This window comes from Emys orbicularis, chromosome 1, assembly GCF_028017835.1.
Source record: "Emys orbicularis isolate rEmyOrb1 chromosome 1, rEmyOrb1.hap1, whole genome shotgun sequence".
NCBI classification, from domain to species: Eukaryota; Metazoa; Chordata; order Testudines; family Emydidae; genus Emys; species Emys orbicularis.
The window spans coordinates 332,400,202-332,424,467 of NC_088683.1; the positions used below are offsets into that span (position 1 = coordinate 332,400,202).

Genomic DNA, 24,266 nt, shown 5'->3' on the forward strand with positions numbered 1-24,266 from the left:
CTAGTCTTCCTCCTGTATAACACAGGCCATAGAACTTCCCCAAAATAATTCCTAGAGCAAATCTTTTAGAAAACAATACAATCTTGATTTTAAAAATTGCCAGTGATTGAGAATCCACCACTAGCCTGGACAAGCTGTTTCAATAATTAATTATGCTTACTGTTACAATTTCACTTCTTATTTCCAGTCTGAATTTGTCTAGCTTCAATTTCCAGCCATTGGCTTGAGTCATGCCTTTTTCTGCTTAGTCTGCTAGATTAAAGAACCCCTGTTATCAAATATTTGTTCCCCCTGTAGATACTTATTGAAGGAACACAAAACGGACACCGTGTAGAATCAAGCAGGTGGGTTTATTACGCACAGCGCTGGTGGAGTGTCACCTTGCTTATTAGGCTCAGAGACACTGTCAATCAATTGATTACAGTAAATTATATGGATTTTCCATGGGCGGAGGAAAGTGACGGGGTAGGTAGTCCCAAACCCCTGGATAGGTCTAGCAGCAAGACAAGATAAGCACAGTAGCCAATGGTCAAAGATTACATAATGTCTCCGCCCATGGTTTTAGGTTAACAAGTAACATACAGTTAGTACTTCAAACAATGTATAAATGTATATTAGTATAAAATATATATGTTGAATTCTGATTTGGGGTCCATAGGAATGAAGTAGCCCTTCTGATTGTCCAACAGGTATATACCTAGCAGTTAAAACAAAAAGACAAATGAAAAGTACATGGCAATAAAGATTGTCTTTCAGTTGCTCATTTGTGTTTCTAAGGCAGGCATTGGTATCTGTGGGAAGCAACAGGGAGGTTGTCACATCTCATACTGACATGCTTGAACCTTTTCCATAAACTCAAGGTTGATGCGTGGGGAGAACATCTTCTACAGAAGAACGGACCCAGGCTCAGTAGGTCCCTTTCATTCCTTTGGCCTGTTTGCCACTTCAGATAAGAGTGCCAATTATTGCTCCCCACCTGGCATTTTGCTGACTAAGCTTATTTTAGTAAAAAGCAAAGTTATCTTTTGTTTGCTCTGCTTCTCTTAGCTAATATTGTTCACTGTTTACTAGGCCTCTGGCCTCTTGACCAAACTCTAGACTTTGGGCCTGTAAAAAGAGCTGACATAGTCTATATTAGGTTGTTACATAAACAGCACATGGATTCTGGCCCTTCACTTATAGACTGTAATCAAGTCACCCCTTAACTTTCTTTTTATTTAGCTTAACAGACTCAAGGAGTGCAATCACTTTTTCTAATCCTTGAGTCCTGTATCAGTGCTCCATTTTCTTGCCCAGGATCGATATTAGACTAACAGGCCTATAATTACCCATTTATCCTTTCTAAATACTGGCACAACATTAGCTTTTTTCCAGTCCTCTCGAACTTCCCCAGTGTTGCAAGATGTATTAAATATCAACATTAACAGTCCAGTGAGTTCCCCAGGCAGCTCTTTTAAAACTCTTGGATGCAAGTTATCTGGAGCTGCTGACTTTAAAATATCTAACTTTAGTAGCTGCTGTTTGACATCTTCCTGAGATACTAGTGGAAAGGAGAGAGTGTTGTATAATGAGACTATATCTGTTTCCCCAAATACATACTAGAAATATTTATTGAACACTTCTATCTTTTCTCCATTATTATTGATGATTCTACCATTTCCAGTACGATTTGGATTCTTTTTGTTCCTAATATACTTACATTCTGTATTGTCCTTAACTCTGCTGGCTATAGCTTTCTCCTTGTGTCCTATTGCTTCCCTTATAAATTTTCTGCAATTCCTAGCTTCTGATTTATATTCATCACTATCAACTTCCCCTTTCTTAGATTTGTTTTTTTATATATATTATAGCTGCCTTCACTTACCCTCTAAACCAGGTTGGTTTTTTTAACCAGTATAGCCCTCTTCCTTGATTGTGGCTTTTTGGAGATCTAGTAGAGCAGTGGCTTTCAAACTTTTTTTCTGAGGACTCAGTTGAAGAAAATTGTTGATGCCCGCGACCCAACAGAGCTGTGGATGAGGGATTTGGGGTGTGGAAGGCGCTCAGGACTGGGGCAGAGGGTTGGGGTGTGGGGATGAGGGCTGCAGGGTGGGGCTGGGAATGAGGGGTTCAGGGTGTGGGAGGGGGCTCTGGGCTGAGGCAGGGGGTTATGGTGTGGGAGGGGGTCAGGGCTCTGGGCTGGGGGTGCAGACTCTGGGGTGGGGCCGGTGATGAGAAGTTTGGGATGCAGGAAGGGGTTCCAGGTTTGGGGGGGTCTCAGGGCTGGGGCAGGGGATTGGGGCACAGGGTTGGTTTGCAGACTTACCTCTGTAAGCTCCCAGTCAGTGGCGCAGCCGGGGTGCAGAGGCAGGCTTCCCACCTGTCCTGGCACCACGGACTGTGCTGCGCCCTGGAAGCAGCCGGCAGCATGTCTGGCTCCTAGGTGGAGGTGCGCAAGCGGCTTCGCACAACTTTCGCCTGCAGGCCAATGGGAGTGCAGAGCCGGTGCTCAGGGCAGGGGCAGCACACCGAGCCCCGTGGCCCTCCTGCCTAGAAGCCGGACCCACTGCTGGCTGCTTCCGGGGTGCAGCGTGGTGTCGGAACAGGTAGGCACTAGCCTGCCTTAGCTGGGCAGCACCGCCAACGGTACTTTTAATGTCCTGGTCGGTGATGCTGACCAGAGCGACCCAGTGCCTGACATGCCGTGATCCAGTACTGGGTCGCGACCCGAACTTTGAAAAACAGTGTAGTAGAGTGTTCTTAAACCATTGTCATTTAGATTTTTCTGATTACATTTTTTTCTCCCAGATTTGGCTTATAATTGTTTTCAGCTGTATGACATTTAAAGCACCAAGTGTATATATTACTGCATACACCAAGTGTATATAAGTCACCTGCATGGAAGAGCAGGGGTTTGCTATGATTTCCCTAAGCGTGTTAACATTATCTACTGAGATGGTATTTGTTTATGAAAAGTATTTTTTCATGACCCACTAAAAACTCATGAGACTGGAAGAGTAGACATGTCTTGGTTACATACAAATCAAAACCACTACAAGGGACATTATCTAAGGGCAGGTCTACACTAACCCCCCAATTCGAACTAAGGTACGCAACTTCAGCTACGTGAATAACGTAGCTGAAGTTCGAAGTACCTTAGTTCGAACTTACCTCGGTCCAGACACGGCAGGCAGGCTCCCCCGTCGACTTCGCGTACTCCTCTCGCCGAGCTGGAGTACCGCAGTCGACGGCGAGCACTTCCGGGTTCGACTTATCGCGTCCAGACAAGACGCGATAAGTCGAACCCAGAAGTTCGATTTGCTTGCCGCCGAACTACCGGGTAAGTGTAGACCTACCCTAAGAGAGTCACTTCTAATCAGTCAGGTTATGTCAGTAGCTACATTCCCTTACCCACCATTTGGAATTTACACACCCACACAGCATACTTTAAAAGATTATAAACATTCTTCCCCTCAATTGCATCATGAACCTATAGTTGTTTTATTACTATATTGCTAGGTAGCTTGTGAACATCTTGGTCATAGGCAGTGTGATAACAAGTGCAGTACATCAGCCATTCTGCACAAACTGATTTCCTCCCCCCACCCCTGTCCTGCAGCTCCTATAGTAATTTATACCTGTGCACAAACAGCACAAATCGGTTATGAAACATTACCAAATCACAATAGTAGTGTTGTACACCCATAATGCACTCTGCATAAAGGTAAATGACTGAACCAGGTTCAGGACAATTGAGAATCAGGCTAACTTTCTAGACAGAGAGCAGCTGACAGCTGTGGCATTATAATGCCCTTAATGACCTGTCACTCAAGAACTTGTGTTTTCTAACCTATTCATAGGTCCAGTAAAAAGATACTCCAATTTCTGCCTTGTCTACTTGTTCCCTGATAGCAACATGGCACAAAATAACATCTTCACGATAAACTGACTGACCACACAAGATAAAACCTGAAGAAGAGCTCTGTGTGGCTCAAAAGCTTATCTCTTGCCAACAAAAGTTGGTCAAATGAAAGATATTACCTCACCCACCTTGTCTCGTACCAGGTAATAGTGAGATTCAGATGTCAAGATTCAGTGACACAAAGTTCCTCTCTGACTGTTCTTTCAGCCTCTGGTAATGAAGTGGTTTAATGTGCTGGAGGGGTTGTGAAACATCGATATAGCTTGAGCTGGGTGATGAATACACTTAGCTATCGTGGTCTCAGTTTGTAGTGTTCTGTGCTTTAAGGACTTGCATTATTTGACTTAAAGACGATCTGAACTCGTGATTTCTTAGCTTCCTCTGAACTCCTGCTTCCTGAGTTGTCATACAGAGGTAATTTGTGTACTCGCCATGGGGATGAATCTGGCTTCTTGCTCCTGTAGGTGCCCACTGGCAGCTTGTTATGAAGTTCCAATGGTTTCCACTTCAAATCAGTCTGTCTGCCTATGCTCCTGCCCAGGAGAACAGACAGCAGTTAATGGAGATGGAGTTTTGGGCTTAAATAAAGGAAAAATAACATCTAGAATAAGGAAACTCATGGATATAGTTTAATATGCTAAGTTGCTGTTTTGGAGTGGGTGGGGGGAAATGCAGGTAGCCTATTGCCGGTGACTAGAGGGGGCTCATTTTAAGATTACAGCACCAAAGACAACTATAAAGTATAGGGTGCAAGGATGCTCCTGTGGTTAAAACCCAGGGGAGTCCAGAGATGATATTTAATTTACATCAGTGATATGATAGCTTAGTTTTCTGGAATCAGTTCCTTTGTAGGCTGATTAAAATTTAACCTCTACATTCGTACTGAGTTAGGCTTTACCAGAATACAGACAGTGCTGAATTAAATGTATAAACTTGTGATTAGAGCTAGCATACACATTGTTCACACACTTATTGTTCTGTCTCCCAGATGTTCTGGCATCTGTCTGGTATGTGGTACCTCTGATTATTCCTTTGCTTTAAGGGCTTTGAAGCTGTGTGATGTACAGTAGCAGTTTTTATTGTCATAGCTCATTAAGGAAAATATATTGGACAGATGTTGTGGCTTTTTTTACTAGGGGGCTGGGAGTGGGGGGAGAGAGGACTTAGAGGAGGTGGAACTCCTGGAAGGGGCAGAGAAGATAAAGGAGTGCTGCTTCCACTAAAATATTCCCCACCCCCATCCATAAGACCTTCTGCAGATGCTTAATGCGAACAGGGCTCTTGCAGTTTCAGTGCTAGGATGGGGGGGAGGGACCCCTTATCTGTGGCATTCTCTCTCCTAGAGGCAGCAATCAAATAGCCACAGCCAAGCCCTGGTCTATACTACAGAGTTAGGTCGAGTTAAGGCAGCTTACACTGACCTAACTCTAAGCATCTACACTAAAATGTAGCTCCCACCGATGTAACAGGCCTACTACACCAATCTAATAACTTCACCTCCACAAGAGGTGTAGCGCTTAGGTTGACATACTTAGGTTGGCACAGTATGAGTGTAGACCGGGGTGGGCAAACTTTTTTTGGCCCGAGGGCCACATCGGGGCACGAAACTGCATGGAGGGCTGGGTAGGGAAGGCTGTGCCCCCCAAACAGCTTGGCCCCCACCCCCTATCCGCCCCTCCCACTTCCTGCCCCCTAACTGCCCCCCTCAGAATCCCCCACCCATCCAACCGCCCCTGCTCCTTGTCCCCTGACCGCTCCCTCCTGGGACTCCCACCTCTAACCGCCCCCCGGGACCCCACCCCCATCCAACCCCCCGTCCCCTGACTGCCCCGACCCCTATCCACACCCCTGCCCTCTATCCAATCCCCGCTGTTCCCTGTCCCCTGCCCCCCCCTGAACCTCTGCCCCATCCAACCGCCCCCTGCTCCCTGTCCCCTGACTGCCCCCCAGGACCCCCTGCCCCATAGTCAACTCCCCCGGCCCCCTTACCATGCCGCTCAGAGCAGCATGTCTGGAGCCGCGCCTCCTGGCCGGAGCCACACACACTGCCGCACTGTCCTGCATGAGCGCGCAGCCCCGCCGCCCAGAGCGCTGCCTGTGTGGTGGCATAGCTGCGGGGGAGGGGAGACAGCAGGGGAGGGGCCGGGGGCTAGCTGCCAGGCCAGGAGCTCAGGGGCCGGGCAGGACGGGCCCGTGGGCCGTAGTTTGCCCACCTCTGGTGTAGACACTGCGTTGCTTAAATTACCTGTTGCTGCCTTTCAGAAGCTGTCCCACAATGCCCCGCCGTGACAGTTAAATCAGTGCATGCGCTCCTTGTGAAGATGTGCACCGTCGACACAAGACGCATAGTGTGGACACGCAAAAGCGATGTAATTACTGCAATGGCTGTATGTCAACGTAACTTAGCTCAACTTAATTTTGTAATGTAGATTTGCCTTAAGATGTTCCCGCTTAAAATAGCAGTAACTGCATTCCAGGGTGCATGTGGGAGTTATGTGCAGGAGTGGGTCTCTGCCCATTGACAGTCCAGCTCCTTAAAGTGGTATCCAGCCTGAGAGAGGAGGGCCAGAGGACTAGAGTTGAGAGGCTGATCCACGGAGTCAGGGGTTTCATTCCCAAAAATCCTTTGTACCTTTACTTTTGAGGCATTTCCTTGCATCAGTGGGAAGAGTCTTTCCATTGACTTCAGTGGGCTTTGGATCCGGCCCTCAGAGGGCAAAAGATTGAAAGTATATATTGCGCAATCTTCTTGTTGTGACCTTTATCCCTAACACCCTTTACTGTTCGTTTGATTACACTGGTCTACAATTTTTGAGAAGTCGTCTGCTTCAGAGATAAAATGTGCTATTTATTATGTATTTTGATGTGCTGAATTCAAATATGACAATGAAAACAACTGATTGGCTACTGTTTCTAAGATATTTAAGTTTTTACATTTTATGTCTATGTATATTGTGTAGATGGTAGAGGTTTAATCATAAATTGTAAACCTAGGTCTTTTCATGTGTTTATGGTTGCTTTACATGATAATATTTCACCTGTCCTGTTTATGTAACACTTTAAAAATCAGCAAAAGGGTTAGATAAATAAAATTTATTATGAAACAAAAGGCAAAAAACTATTCTGTACATAGTTTAGTCCTATTCAGTGTCTACTCGGCGCTTCTTGGCTTGTCTCTTGTATTCATTAAATGGAGCATCTCTTGTCACTGTCCAGCAATAGTCTGCAAGCATTGATGGGCTCCATTTGCCCTGATAGCATTTCTCCATTGTTGCAATGTCCTGGTGAAATCGCTCGCCGTGCTCGTCGCTCACTGCTCCGCAGTTCAGTGGAAAAAAATCTAGATGAGAGTGCAAAAAATGTATCTTTAGTGACATGTTGCAACCAAAGCTTTTGTATGCCTTGAGGAGGTTTTCCACCAACAACCTGTAGTTGTCTGCCTTGTTGTTTCCGAGAAAATTTATTGCCACTAACTGGAAGGCTTTCTATGCCGTCTTTTCCTTGCCACGCAGTGCATGGTCAAATGCATCATCTCGAAGAAGTTCACGAATCTGAGGACCAACAAAGACACCTTCCTTTATCTTAGCTTCACTTAACCTTGGAAATTTTCCACGGAGGTACTTGAAAGCTGCTTGTGTTTTGTCAATGGCCTTGACAAAGTTCTTCATCAGACCCAGCTTGATGTGTAAGGGTGGTAACAAAATCTTCCTTGATTCAACAAGTGGTGGATGCTAAACACTTTTCCTCCCAGGCTCCAATGACTGTCGGAGTGGCCAATCTTTCTTGATGTAGTGGGAATCTCTTGCACGACTATCCCATTCGCAGAGAAAACAGCAGTACTTTGTGTATCCAGTCTGCAGACCAAGCAAGAGAGCAACAACCTTCAAATCGCCACAAAGCTGCCACTGATGTTGGTCATAGTTTATGCACCTCAAAAGTTGTTTCATGTTGTCATAGGTTTCCTTCATATGGACTGCCTGATCAACTGGAATTGATGGCAAAACATTGCCATTATGCAGTAAAACAGCTTTAAGACTCGTCTTCGATGAATCAATGAACAGTCTCCACTCATCTGGATCGTGAACGATGTTGAGGGCTGCCATCACACCATCGATGTTGTTGCAGGCTACAAGATCACCTTCCATGAAGAAGAATGGGACAAGATCCTTTTGACGGTCACGGAACATGGAAACCCTAACATCACCTGCCAGGAGATTCCACTGCTGTAGTCTGGAGCCCAACAGCTCTGCCTTACTCTTGGGTAGTTCCAAATCCCTGACAAGGTCATTCAGTTCACCTTGTGTTATGAGGTGTGGTTCAGAGGAGGAGGATGGGAGAAAATGTGGGTCCTGTGACATTGATGGTTCAGGACCAGAAGTTTCATCCTCTTCCTCATCTGACTCAAGTGAGAATGATTCTGGTGCATCAGGAACCGGCAGTCCTTCTCTGTGGGGTACTGGGCGTATAACTGATGGAATGTTTGGATAATGCACAGTCCACTTTTTCTTCTTTGACACACCTTTCCCAACTGGAGGCACCATGCAGAAGTAACAATTGCTGGTATGATCTGTTGGCTCTCTCCAAATCATTGGCACTGCAAAAGGCATAGATTTCCTTTTCCTGTTCAACCAGTGGCGAAGATTTGTTGCACAAGTGTTGCAGCATATGTGTGGGGCCCACCTCTTGTCCTGATCTCCAATTTTGCAGCCAAAATAAAGGTGATAGGCTTTCTTAACCATAGTGGTTATACTGCGCTTTTGTGATGCAAAAGTCACTTCACCACAAACATAGCAGAAGTTATCTGCACTGTTCACACAAGTACGAGGCATCTCTGCTCACTTTGGCTAAACAGACATGTGTCCCTTTGCAAAATCAAACACTGACAAATAAGAGAGCACGACACTGTATGATTTCTAGAGCTGATATAGGGCAATTTGTTCAGCAGAGTGATGTAAGCTTCGTTATGGTTGCATCATCTATGACTTCTAGGAATAACATGATGCAATTCATATTATGTATGACGCAATACCAGCTTCAGATTGCATCATTCATTGTTTTGCCTAAAAAGCAAGTACTGTCCAAACCCAGTCATAGATTTATTCATAGATCCAGTCAAAGATGTATTTTAGTCATTTCTGGTTTAAATTGAGATCCCTTCCCTTTATAACTCACTTATCCTCCGCCATTCCCAAGTCAAGGGTCGTATATACTGACCCAATAGCATATCTTGAAAACTAGAGCCAATCAACAATTTTAAGCATCATTTTCGTTCTCTGTGACCCAGAATTAGTAAAGTTTGACTACATTTATTTCAGAAGCATTTTGGCTGTAGAGCAGTGTTATGAGTGCTGTAAAAGCAGTAAATAATAGCGCCACCATGTGAAGAAATTCAGAGAAGAAAAACAAAGAAATATTGAGAGAAAATGAAAGGTGACAGGTTAAAAGGACACTTTCTACTAGTCTACACCCAACCCTTGTATTGTTTTGCCAATCCACTATTGACAAAAACTATTTTGTTCTTCTAAAAAAAATTCAGTATAAACATTTTCAGATTTAGACACTAATTTTGTGGAGACATAATATGCACATTCTTAATTTGACAGACATGAAGATGTTAGATAAATAAACCTTTGCAGGATTACAGCCTTTTACAGAAATCCCCGTAGTGTGTGCATCCCAGATGTAGTCAGTTTCACTTTCTGGCTCTTAATACTCCTGCAGTGTGCCTCCAACAGAAAAGTGAAATTTTCATTATCTAAGTTGAAAGAAGTAAAGAAGAAAACAAGAGCATAAATAGTACATAAGTAAGATCTTAAATTCTCTCAGCTGTAATAATATAAGCTATTGTTAGTAACACATAGAGGAATTTTTTTTAAAGATGACAACTTGCCCGTGTACCTTTAAATATCTCTTATATCTCGTTACTATATACATACATACATAAATTAGTGGAACTGCTGGCTTATGCATTCTGAGGGATGTGTGATTGAAGTAACTGAGTCAAAATTAACTAGATACATAAGCCAAGGATAGAGAGTTCACCAAAGGGGCATACAGAATAAAGCAGGAGGAAGGTAGTAAGTTGAAATACCAGGGAAAGATGCTTTTCTTTGTAAAGAGAAATCTTGGGTCCCAATTAGACAAAAAATGGTTTTCTAGTGCTGTTTTTCCAATGTGTTTGTATACCCCTCACTGACGAAGCAACCCACTTCAAGTATGAGCAGAATAAAAGAATAAATTCCTTGAATGACTGCTGCAAATTATTTGCACTGCAATAGTTGGTATCTAATGCTGTGGGCACAGTTTTGTTTTCTTTTTCATGTAGCCACTTCAGCTTTGCCTTCTCAGCCACTGGTTGCCTTGAACTGATGAGTTCTTTCTGGTCTGCCCCTCCTTCCCCCTATGAAGTCTTCCTCTTTCTCTGGATACTGCAAGATGTATAGTTTGCCATTTTGTATTCAAGGATCATTTAGGGCCTGATCTTGCTCCTACTGAAATCAATGGGAGTTTTACTTTTGACTCAAGTAGAAGCAGAATTGGGTCCTCATTCACAAGTAAACAGCAGGTTGTTATAGAGCATCTTTCAGAGGCTCTTGCTCAGCACCCCAGTCTCTGTTACATTACTAGTTCCTTCCCTCACCCTTCTACAGTATGAGGATGGTAGAAAAGATACTTTTCCTCTTTCTCTAGCAGTAGAAGCTCCCAAGTGTCACAAGAGGAAGTGCCATGTTGAGACTGTAGCTTTCTCTGCAATTATGTTAATGATAGTAGGTTCCATATCAAAGCACAAACAAAAACACTCGGGTCACTTCCTCCCCATCTCCAGGCCTACATAAGAAGAATTAGGACATGTTTATGCAAATATGGAAGAGGTGTGTATAAAAAAAAAAGTGATGAAATTGTTCGCGGATTGAGCAATATATAGTTGAGATATTGTTTGAGATAATGATGGGGAAAAGTTAGAAAAGAGGGGTCATTCAGGATTGTACCTGCTATAGTTTGTTGAACAGCCAACACAGTCAGCCTTCTGGGTGACGTCCTTGGAAATAATTAGGGTCCTACCAAATTCACGGCCGTGAAAAACGCATCACGGACCATGAAATCTGGTCTTCTGCGTACTTTCACCCTATACTATACAGATTTCACAGGGGAGACCAGTGTTATTCAAACTGGGGGTCCTGACCCAAAAACGGGTCATGGGGAGGAAAAGGGGCTGCAAGGTTACTGTGGGGGCGGGTGTCGTGATATTGCCGCCCTTATTTCTGCGCTTCCTTCAGAGCTGTGTGGCTAGAAAGTGGCAGCTGCTGGCCAGGTGCCCAGCTCTGAAGGCAGCACCGCCAACAGCAGCGCAGAAGTAAGGGTGGCAGTGGGCGGCTGGAGAGTGGCGACTGCTGGCCTAGGGCCCAGCTCTGAGGGCAGCAGCACAGAAGTAAGGGTAGAAATACCATACCATGCCATCCTTACTTCTGCGCTGCTGCTGCTGGTGGCGCTGCCTTCAGACCTGGGCTCCCGGTCAGCAGCTGCTGCTCTTCGGCCACCCAGCTCTGAAGGCAGCGCTGTCAGCAGCAGCACAAAAGTAAGGATGGCAATACTCTGACCCCCCTACAATAACCTTGCGACCCCCCCCCCCCCACTACCACCTTTTGGGTCAGGACCCCATCAGTTACAACATCATGAAATTTCAGATTTAAATATCTGAGATCATGAAATTTATTATTTTAAAAATCCTATGACTGTGAAATTAAGCAAAATGGACCGTGAATTTGGTAGGGCCCTAGAAATAATCTTTTATCCTCCAAGTTTTTGGAGGTAGTTTTGCTAGTCACACTGTTGTCTCCTCCCAAGATGCTCAAATAGGTGCCATGAAAGAACTGGAGTGGAGGAGTGGAAGAGGGCAGTTAGGGTTTAGATGGTGTTACAGAACACTGTCTCAATATTTAATTTGTTTTCTGCTTTATTCAGCAGTGTTGCAATCCAAATAATAATAGCAGTGACTCACAGGCACGTTTCATGGTCTATATTTGGAATCAGATTACAACACAAGATTGTTAATTACTTTATATTCTCAAGAACTGCTTTCCTTGTAGTTTAATATTGTTGTTCAGCATGGATTAGGGGGACCATGTAGACGTGATTGGGCAAATGTATAGTGGGTGTAAGATAGTGTTGATGGGAGCTCCTCCAAAGAGAGGGGATCAGTATTTAGATGGTATATAATAAAAGATAATATATGTATAAAATATCATAATCTATATATATAGTGTGACATAAGGGCTGGGGAGTTTTTTGCATGAGTTTGGAAGAACTGTATTATTCATAAGCGTCAAATCCCGCACAAGTAATAGATGCAGATCATCCAAAACAAATACCAGTAAAAACTTTACACTGCTTTAGAGTGCATGAATTAAAAAAAAAAAAAAAATCTTTGCAATGTTGTATAGTTGGAATGAAATATCAACATCTATTGATCCAACAGATAGAGTGTAGGGCTGGTTGGATTTTTTTTGTTTTTACACCTTCTTGACTTAGCAGGAGAGCAAATCTTAAAATAGATTAAAAAAAACTGCCCAAAACTTCCAAAAGTTTTGAGGCCATGGTTAGGATATTTATATGTATAAATAGATCTGGAGCAGTGGAGCTGCAGGTTTTTGCCTGGAGCTGGAGCGGAGCCAGAACAGTTCCAAAGCCCTACGTAGGGAATTCAGGTGTTTTTCATCAAGCTTTCGGAACACTTTTTGCTTTTTACCACTAGATGGCAATAAATTGAATGATTTTCATCTGCCTTTCTTGAACTGTTTTCCTCTTAAAAAATAAGTCCAAAAATTAAACTGGTTTGATATAATATATATGTAACTTCTGATCTGTCATATCATTACATCTTACACAAATCAGACTAATAATTTATACTTATTTTTTTCAAAGAGACGATGGGGATGCCTTATAGATGTTCTCATCTTTCAGAACTCCAGCAAAGCAGGTCTATGCTTGTTTCTGAGGCAGTTTGTGCTCCTTGTGACTGCAGACTCTCCCCAGATGCTGCATTTATAGTTCTGTGTCTGTATTTTTACTCTCTCTGATGGAATTCCTTGTGTTAAGGCTGTAATGGAGGTGGCTCATGGGAACATCTTGTTCAAATTCTTCCAGCAGTTTGACATGGGAGCGGGGGTGATTTTTCCTGCTTCTGATGGAATTCACCATCTCCCTCAATACTTCTTAATCATCCAGGGTTTCCTGAAGAGTAGAGTTTTTGCCTTTGCATCAGATTGCACCAAATATCCAATTGTTTTTTGTTTTTTTTAAAATCCTCCCCAAAGGAAATCTCCACAAACCTACCTATAAAGGTCTACCCTGAGCCTACCTTCCTTTAAATGACATCAGCTGAACAATGCACTACTCAGTACTGTTTTCTGGAAGAAGTGTGAGTGTTTCCAGCACGTGCATTTAATGTAAGCTTGTTTGCCAGCAGTGGTGTCTCCAGCAGAGACAGAAAGTGATCATATGTAAATCGATAAGTGAATAGATTTCTCAGCCTGTAACCCTCCTCTCAGAGCACAGGCACCCCTGAGTCGTGGGATTTACCATAGGGAAGATTTTTTAGAGCCATTGTTAAACACTGGCATTCGGTCACAGGGCTGCACACAAAGGCTTTCTCCCCATCCGAAATACCATGTGGGTGTGGCACTTCTTGCTTTCAAATGACATTGCAGTAGTTTTGCAATCCAGGCACACAGTAACAGGGTTGGCCACATGCTGAGCACCCCAGCGTAGCCAGGGTTGGCTGTGCAGCACTCTGCCTTTGTTTACCCTCTTCAGGAGCATTTAAGAACTGTGCTGGAGGCTTTCTCATGGCCAGCAATACTCCGCCTTAGGATCTGGACAATTCAAACCATCCTCAAAGTCTCAAAATATAGTCCATCAATACACCACCTATTCTAATCTGCTAGTCTCAGGGCTCTTCTCCAATCCCAGTCTGCTTTTCAATCTAGTAGCTATTTCAGCCCCTTCTAGCTGGAGTCCTTCCCTGCTCTTCCCAGCACATACTCCCCAGTTTTCCTGCCTGGAGTCCTTTCATCTCCAGGAAAGGGCCCAACACCCTCCCAATGCTGTCTATGCTCCATCTTTGAGAGGTCCGCAGTCAAACCCCTCTACTCTTCCAGCCCTCAGCCTTCTTCAACTCTTTGGCTTTGGTTTCCAGGCCCAAACCCTTCTCCCTGTCAGAGTCTCCCACAGCAGCCTCCTGCTCACTACAACTCTTTGTATCTTCCTGCTGCTCTCACAGATGACACCTGTCCTCCGTTATGCCCCATCAGAGCTGTTAACATTGCACAGGTGGGCTGGAGCAGTTTCTGCTGTAAGGGCCCAGTCCACCCTGCAACATGCATCATTCAGACTTTTTTGCATCTGCAAACTATTCTTTTAGATCCCAAAAAATACTCTATTCATATGACCAGTTATTTTGAATAAAAATAACAATTGCTGTTCAGTTTCTCTTTGTTTGGTACCTTGTCCAAGCCACATTTGTATAGTTTAATCCATGCCTAAATCTGCTTTGGAGAAATCTATAAATTGTAGGTTGGTTATACACAATGTTAAATACGGGCAAGCCACGAGGCAGTAATGAAAGTTAGAAGAGTAATAATCTTGTTTAACTGACAGTGCATAGCTATACAATCTGCATTTAGTATTGTGTTCGTAGTACACACTGAAAGCTCCAGACAGGGACCCCACACTGCTGAGTGCTTTACAAAATACAGTCTTTGCTGCAAATAGTTTACTATTAGGACAAGAACAATTTTACTGTTTTTTGTTTTCCCTACAGAAATATGAGGATGAAAAATCTCAAAAATGGTTTAATTACAATATATATATTATTTAGGTTACTGATGTGACAGACCCTCAATTTAAGCTTTAATGAGTTGTAAGATGTATATGTTTATGCATTATGGCCCCGGTTCTGCAAGGCAGAAGGCTAACTTAAGCATATGGGTAGTTTCCTGAAGTCACAGTTAGGCATGTGCTTAAATACCTTGCTGAACTGGGCTTTCAGCTCTCACTGAAATCAAAGGGAATCTTTCCATTGACTTTGATGGATCATGTCCTAAATCCTTATTTGGTTTGCTTTTACACATTTTTTTTAAGTAAGTTGATTTGTAGAAATCAAGCATAAGTGTTTCCATGAGGGAAAGGAGAGTTGCTAGTGGTGAACAGTAATAGAAGGTACATTTCTAAATTAGTTGAAAAAGTTGACTGGCATTTTTTCTTTTTAGCAAACTTCAGAAGAAAAAGCAAGATGTAACTGGACTACAGGGAGTGACAGGAGAATGGTTTGAAGAAATACAGAGAAAAAAATTTCGGAATGAAATTGACGTCAACAGAATGTTAAAACGACCACTAGCACATTGGCTAAGAAAGACATCAAGAACCGGTGAGTCATAGCGAGTTTTTCAAATCCCTTTCTTATGTGATGATCACCAAAACCATGCAGCAAAGCATCTCAAAGTTCAGTAAGAAAGAAGTTTCTGAAATTGTGTTCGACCCCTTCTCACATCCGAGCTTTGCAAAATAACATTTTAAAAGGGAAATGTGTTCCTTTGAAGTAATTGTGTTAAAAGCACAACTGTGCAACAGATTACAAAGCTCTTGGTATTTCTTACCCTAGAGTTATAATAGTTGGAAAGATTATAAGCAAATAGATACAGTAGGCATTATCTGATGAAAGAATGAGTGTTAGTTTCATATAAACTGCATTAGTTCCACAGAAATAAAAATCAAAGGTAAATATAATGATCACAGTCCAGTCTAGTTTTTTTTAAAGGAGATGAGGGAAACGGAAATAACTTTAGATAAATGAGGCTTCAGAGAAGCAGAGTAGATGTTAGGGGATAAATTTGGATAATCAAGATTTGGATGAAAGAGGTTTGAATGTATTTGAATAGAAGCGTGACTGATTACACAGGGCTAAAATGTGTGCAAGTGTCAGATTATCAAGGTGGGAGATTGACCCTGTCTGCTGCCTGGTTGCCACTGTGATAGAACTCTGGGCAGTCTTCTTCCATGCATGCTGTTGCCCATCAGATCCCAACATGGTCAATGTCCCTATCAAATTTCCCATTCTGTAGTGCAGTGGATCTCAACCTGGGGTCCGGGGTCCACTGTAGAGCTGCGAGCAGGTTCAGGGGGGCCGCCAAGGAGGGCCAGTGTTAGACTTGCTGGGGCTCAAGGCAGAAAGCCAAAGCCCCATCGCATGGGACTGAAGCCTGAGCAAAGTAGCTTCACCGGGGCCCCTGTGGTGTGGGGCCCCAGGCAATTGCCCTGCTTGCTACCCCATAACACCGGCCTTGACTTTTATATGCAGAAAACCAGTTATTGTGGCACAGGTGGGCCGTGGAGTTTTTATAGCGGGGAGGGGGGATCAGAAAGAAAAAGGTTGAGAACCTCTGGTGTAGTGTCTCCCCCATCCTCCCTCCATGTGGCTCTCATGAATAGATCTTTTCTCCATTCACATTTCTATCTGGTATAATTTTTTCATCTGCCACCCTTTGGTATACATCACCATCCTCTGCCTCTCAATAGCTGGAGGCAGCATCATAGGAAGCAGAACTATATCTCCATAGAAGGGCTGTATATCAAAAATGTCATCTAAAGGCCACAAAGAGGTTCATGTGACTCTTTTGATGTCATGCTTACTATCACCAAAACGTTAGGTTCCAAAAGGAGTAAAGGTTTTCTAACATGAAGTCTGCCTGTCAGTGAGGTACAAGTGATACATTACAGCCAAAAATGAAACCCTATGACCTAAGTTCCCTCTGAGCTGCGTGGCTGGGCTCAGGGGACTCAGGGCTGCTGCAGGAAGAGATGCCTCTCCCCCAGTACGTACCTGCCGTGGCAGGGAGAAGCACCCCTCCCCCTGCCCAGGCCCGCTGGAGCTGCCAGGGAGAGGCGCCTCTCGCAGCAGCTGAGGGCTGGGGGAGAGAGGGCTGTGGGGAGTCCTCTCTCTCTCTCTTCCCCCACCGCAGCCACTGGGCAGCCTGCACCCCAAACCCCTCATCCCCGGCCCCACCCCAGAGCTCACACCTCCCCCACACTCCAACCCTCTGCCCCAGCCCTGAGCCCCGTCCCGCACCCGAACCTCTCATTCCCGGCCCCACCCCAGAGCCCTCACTCCTAGCTGAAGCCCTCGCCCCCTGCAACCAATCCTCTGCCCCAGCCCTGAGTCCCGTCCCGCACCCGAACCTCTCATTCTCGGCCCCACCCCAGAGCCTTCACCCCTAGCCAAAGCCCTCACCCCCTGCAACCAACCCTCTGTCCCAGTCCTGAGCCCCCTCCCACACTCCGAACTCCTCATCCCCAGCCCCAGCCAGAGCCTGCACCCTCCCCCCCCCCCCCCCCCCCCCCGTGCCACCTTCCACACTCCGAACCCCTCGGCTCTATCCGCACCACATGAATTTTGTTATGTGCACCAATATGAAGGTGATGTGTCACCTTCATATTGGTGCACATAACAAAATTCATTCCGCACATGGATGTAAAAAAATTAGAGGGAACACTGCCTATGACATGCACCTTTCATTTCATTGAGAGACCAGCCCCAGAATATTGCCCTTGCCTCTCACAGTTTGTATCAGCTATTTCTATTCAGTTATGTATCCATTTCTAGAATGCATTTCCCCCCTACACCCTCCAACACACACAATATATAAGGTATTTCTATGCTGCTGTTTTCGTTCTCACATCTGGTGATCTAAAATGGCGGAGGGAGGTGGGGAAATCTTCAATTTTTCAATGATGCCCTGTTATCTGAATGTTGCTTTGCTTCCCTGGTCCCACTGGAGCACCTCTTAGCAGCAGAGACTGCAGTTTCTCTGCTTACTCTGTGAACCAATCTGTCGTTCACACCCACTTTCAACTGCTTTTGCCAAGAGGACAGGGTTCATGTTCCCTGTGGAAACAAGGCCATATTCTCCCAAAATAAATAAACTATGATGCACTTCTATGATTCTGCAAACAAAATAAGCTGAGAGAATATACATAAAATAAAACACTTTAAACATTAATTGTAGCATTCAACCACCAAGCATGGTCTGGCGAATCCATCATAAACTTAGGTATAACAAGTTTTTTATAACATTCTGGTATCTAATAAATGACTCGTGTAATTAATGATTCTGTCTGTATTGTGTTTATAGCATGCTCAGGACGGTGGTATCTGAGCGCCTTACACATTTGAGAAGTCAACCCGTTACGGATCTTTGGTCAAAATTTTCAAAAATGACTAATAATTTCAGATGCCCAACTGGAGACACCTTAACAGGAGCCTGACTTTCATAGGGCGGGTGTTCAGCAGTGTCTGACAGTCAGGCTAATTTAGTTATCTCATGCTGGGCACCCAAGCATGGATGCACCCAAAATCATCGCTCCCTTTTGAAAATGTGGACCTGTGTATCTTTTTTCCCCCATTCTCCAGTTAGACACCAAAAGCCAGCATGTCACTTTGCTCAGACAAAAGAAATCGGTGATAGTCTGAAATTGCTAACAAACTTTATACAGAAGAAAATGTATTTGTCTGGGGAAAACAACTTACAAACTTGCAGTGTCGAAATCCCCTTTTGCTTCTTTTGCAGCTCATCTTTAATTACAGCTTACTTCCTGCCTTTATTCAGGCATGCAAAGCTGTAGCTTATTTTTGTATGGTTTAAAAAAATAGATTTAACAAGAACTGGAAATGAATCAAATAATTGCAACATTGTAATTTTTTTTAGATCCTAAAGAGTTTAAAATGTCATCTCCCCAAAATCCACAAGCACAAAAGAATGTCTCACCTTCCATTCTGGGATTCAGAACTCCTTTTGCGTCACTCTTCTCCTTCAAAAAATCAAGGAAGCACACTTTAAAGCACCAGACTCGGCAGCAGCCACGGTGAGCTATACACAACAGGTGTTCATTCTACTGCTTAATGGTAGTTAGAAAAAGAAAATGAATTGTTTCATGCGTTGCTTGTAAAACTTTGTGTACAGCTCCATTTAAATTAGATGATTCTCCAGCCTACTGCTTTTCACATAACCAAATAAAATCATGCTCCTACTGGGACATGTAATGCAAAGTTATCAGTTAAATGTCAGAAAGAATAAAGACTAAGTGGAAAGTAAGGGCCAAATTCCCATCCTATGATGAAATTTAATTTGCTCAGGCTTTGCACGAAAGCTGCATGGTAGTTACAGTCTCTGGGCTATAGCAGCGGCTCTAGCCCATTATGCCCCTTCTTCATGGGGCCTGGACAGGGCCGGCGCAACCCATTAGGCGACCTAGGCGATCGCCTAGGGCACTGCAATTTGGGGAGCGGCGACCGCGGCGGTATTTTGGCGGCGGGACCTTCCGCCGCCTCTGTGGGGGGGCGGCATTTCAGGGCGGCGGAAAAGCTGGCGGCGCTCCTGGGCCTGGATAATAGATTCAAGTAGTTTGTAGACACATTGGCAACACCTCACTGTCAAACCTCTCTTTGTGATGCAATGTTGTTATTATTTATATTGAGGTAGTGCTTGGGGTCGCCAGTCATGGATTAGGGGCCCATGGTAGAAGGTCCTTTTCAAACACATAACAAAAATGTGGACCCAGCTCTGAAGAGCATACGGACTTATTATAAGACAAACTTAGATTGTAAGCTCTTTGGGGCAAGGACTGTCTTTTTTTTGTTCTGTTTGTACAGAGCCTAACAATGTGGGGTCCTAACCGGGGATCCGAGGTGCTATAATAATACAAATAATAAATAACACGAGACAACAGGTAGATGCAACAACAGACTGGGGGAGGGGGAAGAAAGCACAAGGTAATAATGAGACAATACTGGTCAGTATGATAAGTAGTTGTTTTCGCACACCAGCTACCTAACAGTTGGTGAGGTTTTTGTATCACAGCAGAGGAGAGTTTTAAGGTGGGGTTTGAAGCGGGACAATGAGGTCACCTTGCAGATGTTTCCAGAGAGCTCCTCCCTAGCAGAGCAGCAAGGTGACCATCATTGAAAATTAGTGGCCCCCTGTGAGTGCTGGGAAGCAGATACTAGCCGTGGCACAGCACAGTCCAGCTATTCCCTCTCCTTCGCCCTTGGCATAACTCCTACACTCGGGACTGGGAGCAGGACCAATATAGAGCTCTCGCACCACCTCTATGCAAACCACAGTGGCCCTCTGTATAGGGAGTATTCAGGGGGCCATTCCCACAGCAGAAATACCCACAGCATAAAGGGGCATTTGTGTAACTGAGAAAGAGAATAGGGTTTCAGGAGGGATATATATATTGGTGTGAAATCAATCTTGTGGGATGAGATCAAATGAAAGCAAAGCCTAGGGGGCTTCAGATTCTGGGCTCTTCAATTTGGCAGCCTTTACCAGTATGAAAATGACTTTTTTTTTTTTTTTTTTTTTTTGAAAGAGCAATAGAAGATACATATAATGGTATGTACTCACTGCTTCGGTTTTCCCGATTATATATTTATCCTGATTTTTCAACAGAAAATGTATAAATTAGAACTTGGGTTCAGATGATCTTTACCAGTGGTGAGCATGTCAGGGTAATCCGCTGGCGGCCTGTGAGACAGTTTGTTTACATTGACCATCCACAGGCACAGCCGCCCACAGCTGCCAGTGGCCGCGGTTCGCTGTTCCCAGCCAATGGGAGCTGCGGGAAGCGGCGGCCAGCACGTCCCTGCAGCCCGTGCTGCTTCCCACAGCTCCCATTGGCCAGGAACGGTGAATCGCAGCCACCGGGAGCTGCGGGTGGCCGTGCCTGCGGACAGTCAATGTAAACAAACTGTCTCGTGGCCCGCCAGCGGATTACCCTGATGCGCCGCGTGAGGCCCGCAGGTTGCCCACCACTGATCTTGACTCATTACAAGGCAGAATTTTTGAAAAATAAACAGCAAGGCTATTCTGATGTGGAGCCGAGCCAATTACTAAATATCCTAGTCACGTCTCCCTATTGAAAACTTCTCCGCCCTTTCTAGGTGTTGTCTTGGCATGTGACTTGTTTTATGTACAGACAAAGCAATAAAAATACTTTGCCTGTCACCAGGTAAAGTTATTTGGAGAGTAAGTGATGTACAATAGGCAGCAGCACTGTAAGTCATGTAAGTAAGCTTGACTGGTGGAGGTCTGTAAACAGCTAGGTATTAGCGACTGTTTAGATGGTACTTTGTCCCTTTTGTGTGCGCAAAAAAAAAAAAAAAAAAAAAAGTCTCACCTGCTGTGGGGTGTTTTGTTGTGGGAAAAATATTATGGAAGGCTGCAAAAAGAAGTCTATTTACGTGGAGCTATTTAAGAGGCTAATAAAAGGGTTGTAACACCAAAGTTGGCAGTAAGTAAAACCTGTGATTATTTTCCATTCCAGGCATTTGATGTTTTAAGTTATTCTTATCCTCTTCTTGTAGCATGTTTAAATAGGTGTTACATTTAAAAAGAAGCGCTAAGTTTTACTTAACCAAGTGTTTTCAACATGCTTGCATAATTTGATTGTTGTTTAGCTGGTACTGTGTAGTGCTCATACGAATATTAAAAGGAAAAGACTGCGAGCTGAGAGAGAACCCAGGCCTGGGCCATTGCAGATTAGAGCCTGACTGAAACTAACAATTTGCTGCAGAATCTATCTCATGGAGTTACTGTGTATTATTATTAAATGCAATTACTCTTCTAGTGTTGCACTCTGTAATCATCTGTCTAGCTACAGGTACCTAGTTTCATGTTTGGGGGTGTGTGCGGGGGGGAGGTGGTTTGATGACCAAAAGAAATAAAATTATTTCTGGTTTCTATGGTAATGAATTTAAGAAATACTTGCACTTTCCTACTTGCACGTAGGAAAACAAACCTTTAATTTCAAAATACTGACAAACTGGATGGAGGTCAGAGTAGAGCAATGAGGATGATTAGGGGGCTGGAGGGACTGATATAGGACACAAGATTATTGTAATCTTGTTTGTATAATTTGACTAGGAGACAACTAAGGAGGAACACCATCATCTTATTACTTAAACAGTGCTAAGAACAAGGATGGGGAAGAATTATTTAGGATGGTGCAAGGAGGTGTAACCAGGAGTAATTTTGGTCAGAATATTAAAAAAAACAAAAAACAAAACCATTTCTGATCGCTAGATCTACTGGAAAAGGAATAATGATGTCCCACTGCTTGGAATAATTAAAACTGGGGTAGGGACAGCACTTGCAAGTGTGCTGTACAGAACAATTCTCCACATGCAAAGTTGAAGCAGCCAATATAATTTTTTCCATTTCTAATGGAATAAGACTTGAGATCGTTTACAAAACAGAACATCACTGCATTTGGTTTGAAAGAAATCATTGTAAAGATTCTGAAATACCACAAGCTCAACTCTAGATGTTGTGTTAAGTGTTACTGCATATTCCACATCATTTTAGCTTAAAACAAAAGTTAAATATGGCTTTGAGATCTGATTCTGAAACCCTTACACACACTGAGTAGTAATCCCATTGACTTCAGTGGGAATATTCACATGATTAACTGCTATCAAGCAAAGTTAAGGAGTGGAGCAGGCTCATAGAGCCTTATTCTGCAAAGCCCATGGAAATCAAAGGGAATCTTTCCATAGGCTTCAGTCGGTTTTGGATGATGCCTTATATGAGGAAGGGATCCTGATTTTAACCTTCCCAATTGCAAAAACACACATACTATCCCTTTCAACTGTTCTTCCCTGCCTGCAAGCGCATTACAAACAAATGACAAAGCAGTGGGAAGAAAGACTCGGATACACAGAACATGCCAACAAGCCAGTTTATACTTGCTGCTGAAGCACAATAAAATAATTTACCTCAGTCCAGTGAAAGCCTTAAGAACCAAAAGGAAATAATGACTGTAAAAAAATCCTTTCATAGACAGGATTGATCACAAAAAATGAGAAGAATAAGCAAAACAAAGCCCTCTGGGAGGAGGGCTGAACAGTGAAGAGCAACCATAACTAGGCAAAATTATTTTCAATGTCCTTTTGGCAGGGGGATAGGCATGTTAATTTTTAAACAAAGGTCTGCAAGTGGGAGAAGGAACCATATCTTACTGCGATGGGGTTAATTTCCTCATTTGAATTAGGAATTTTTTTTTTTTTCCCACCTGTATGGGTACAAATCCATCTCGCTTTACTCGCGTGAGTATCCCCATTTAAATCAGCTGCACTTCTCCTTTCCTTTGGTTATTTAGTTAGATGTATACACTCATTCCATTAAAAGGAGTGCCCATCCTTTGCTCTTGGCGCCCCTGGACACATTTAAAAAACCACAATTCTAAAAATACATTATTTCATATACAACCCTCTCTTGGCCAGTAATTAACATTAATGCAGCAGCTGAAAAATGGCTGAAGTTCCTTACAAGGACTCCCACCAGAGTCCTGGCAATCCTTCACAACCTGGGAAAATAGTTAGGCCTTGCAGTGTGCAATGAAAGTTGAAAAATTAGGATTATTTTGGACTGGTGGGAACAAATTCCCCAGGGCCTTATAGAGAACCGTCTGCCAGCTCCCCCTCTTTCTTATACAAGTGGGGTGCCCTTGTGATCTCCACTGGGGCAATTTGGGACAGGAAGAGAGGCAGTCTTTCAGATAAGTAGGTCACGGGCCATTTTGAGCGTTATAGGTCATATAACCAAAACCTTCGATTCTCCCCAGTACTTAGGTAATTTTCCAAATGACAAGAATTTATTAAGATTGCAAATAACCGTTTGTTAGAATGACAGATGGAGAGTTACCTTACTGATATTCCAGCAGCGTAAATGCCATTAATCTGAGGTCCCTTCTTGGCTGTTCACTTGGAACACTAACAAGTTGCAGATTCGAGCAAGCTGATGGGTGAAAAAAATATATCATAAGATGCATTTGAGAAACAGCATGACAAACTCTGTGGACTCTTCATAAAAAGTATTTTCGGAAGCTTCTTGCTGGATATTAAAAGGAAGCAAGCCGGCTATTTACTCCCTTGTAAAATTTTATTGTGTTCATCTTCAAAGCAGCTTTTTAAATTCTTTTCACAGATATGACAGCTTTGCTCTGGGCACCCATACATCTTCCAAAGTTGAGGAAATGGCACAGGTAAGTAGCTTGGCAACTTTATTGTAAAAAAATGTTTAAAGCAGGGAATATTTTGAGTACTAGTCCACTGTCTTTGTAGAATAGACATTATGCCCAGCTGGCTACTTATTTAAACATGACTTATGTAAACATGACTCTTGCAATTCTGTATTTAAATACTAGGGAAAATTTATATGTGGTGTAAGCCTGTTGAATTCAGTGGTGTTACACCAGGGATGAATTTGCCCCATTTATTGTACGAGTGTCTCCAAAGAAGTCCAAAGTCTAA

General features: G+C 43.5%; 1 protein-coding gene across 1 annotated transcript in view; it reads left to right on the top strand.

Moving 5' to 3' along the window:
- Positions 1-24,266, top strand: part of EXPH5 (exophilin 5) — a 47,328-nt gene that overhangs the window by 8,920 nt on the left and 14,142 nt on the right. The window contains exons 2-4 of the mRNA XM_065423351.1: positions 15,169-15,326; positions 18,661-18,817; positions 23,941-23,998. Coding sequence (XP_065279423.1) covers positions 15,169-15,326; positions 18,661-18,817; positions 23,941-23,998 — 373 coding nt within the window. The remainder of the gene's footprint in view (positions 1-15,168; positions 15,327-18,660; positions 18,818-23,940; positions 23,999-24,266) is intronic.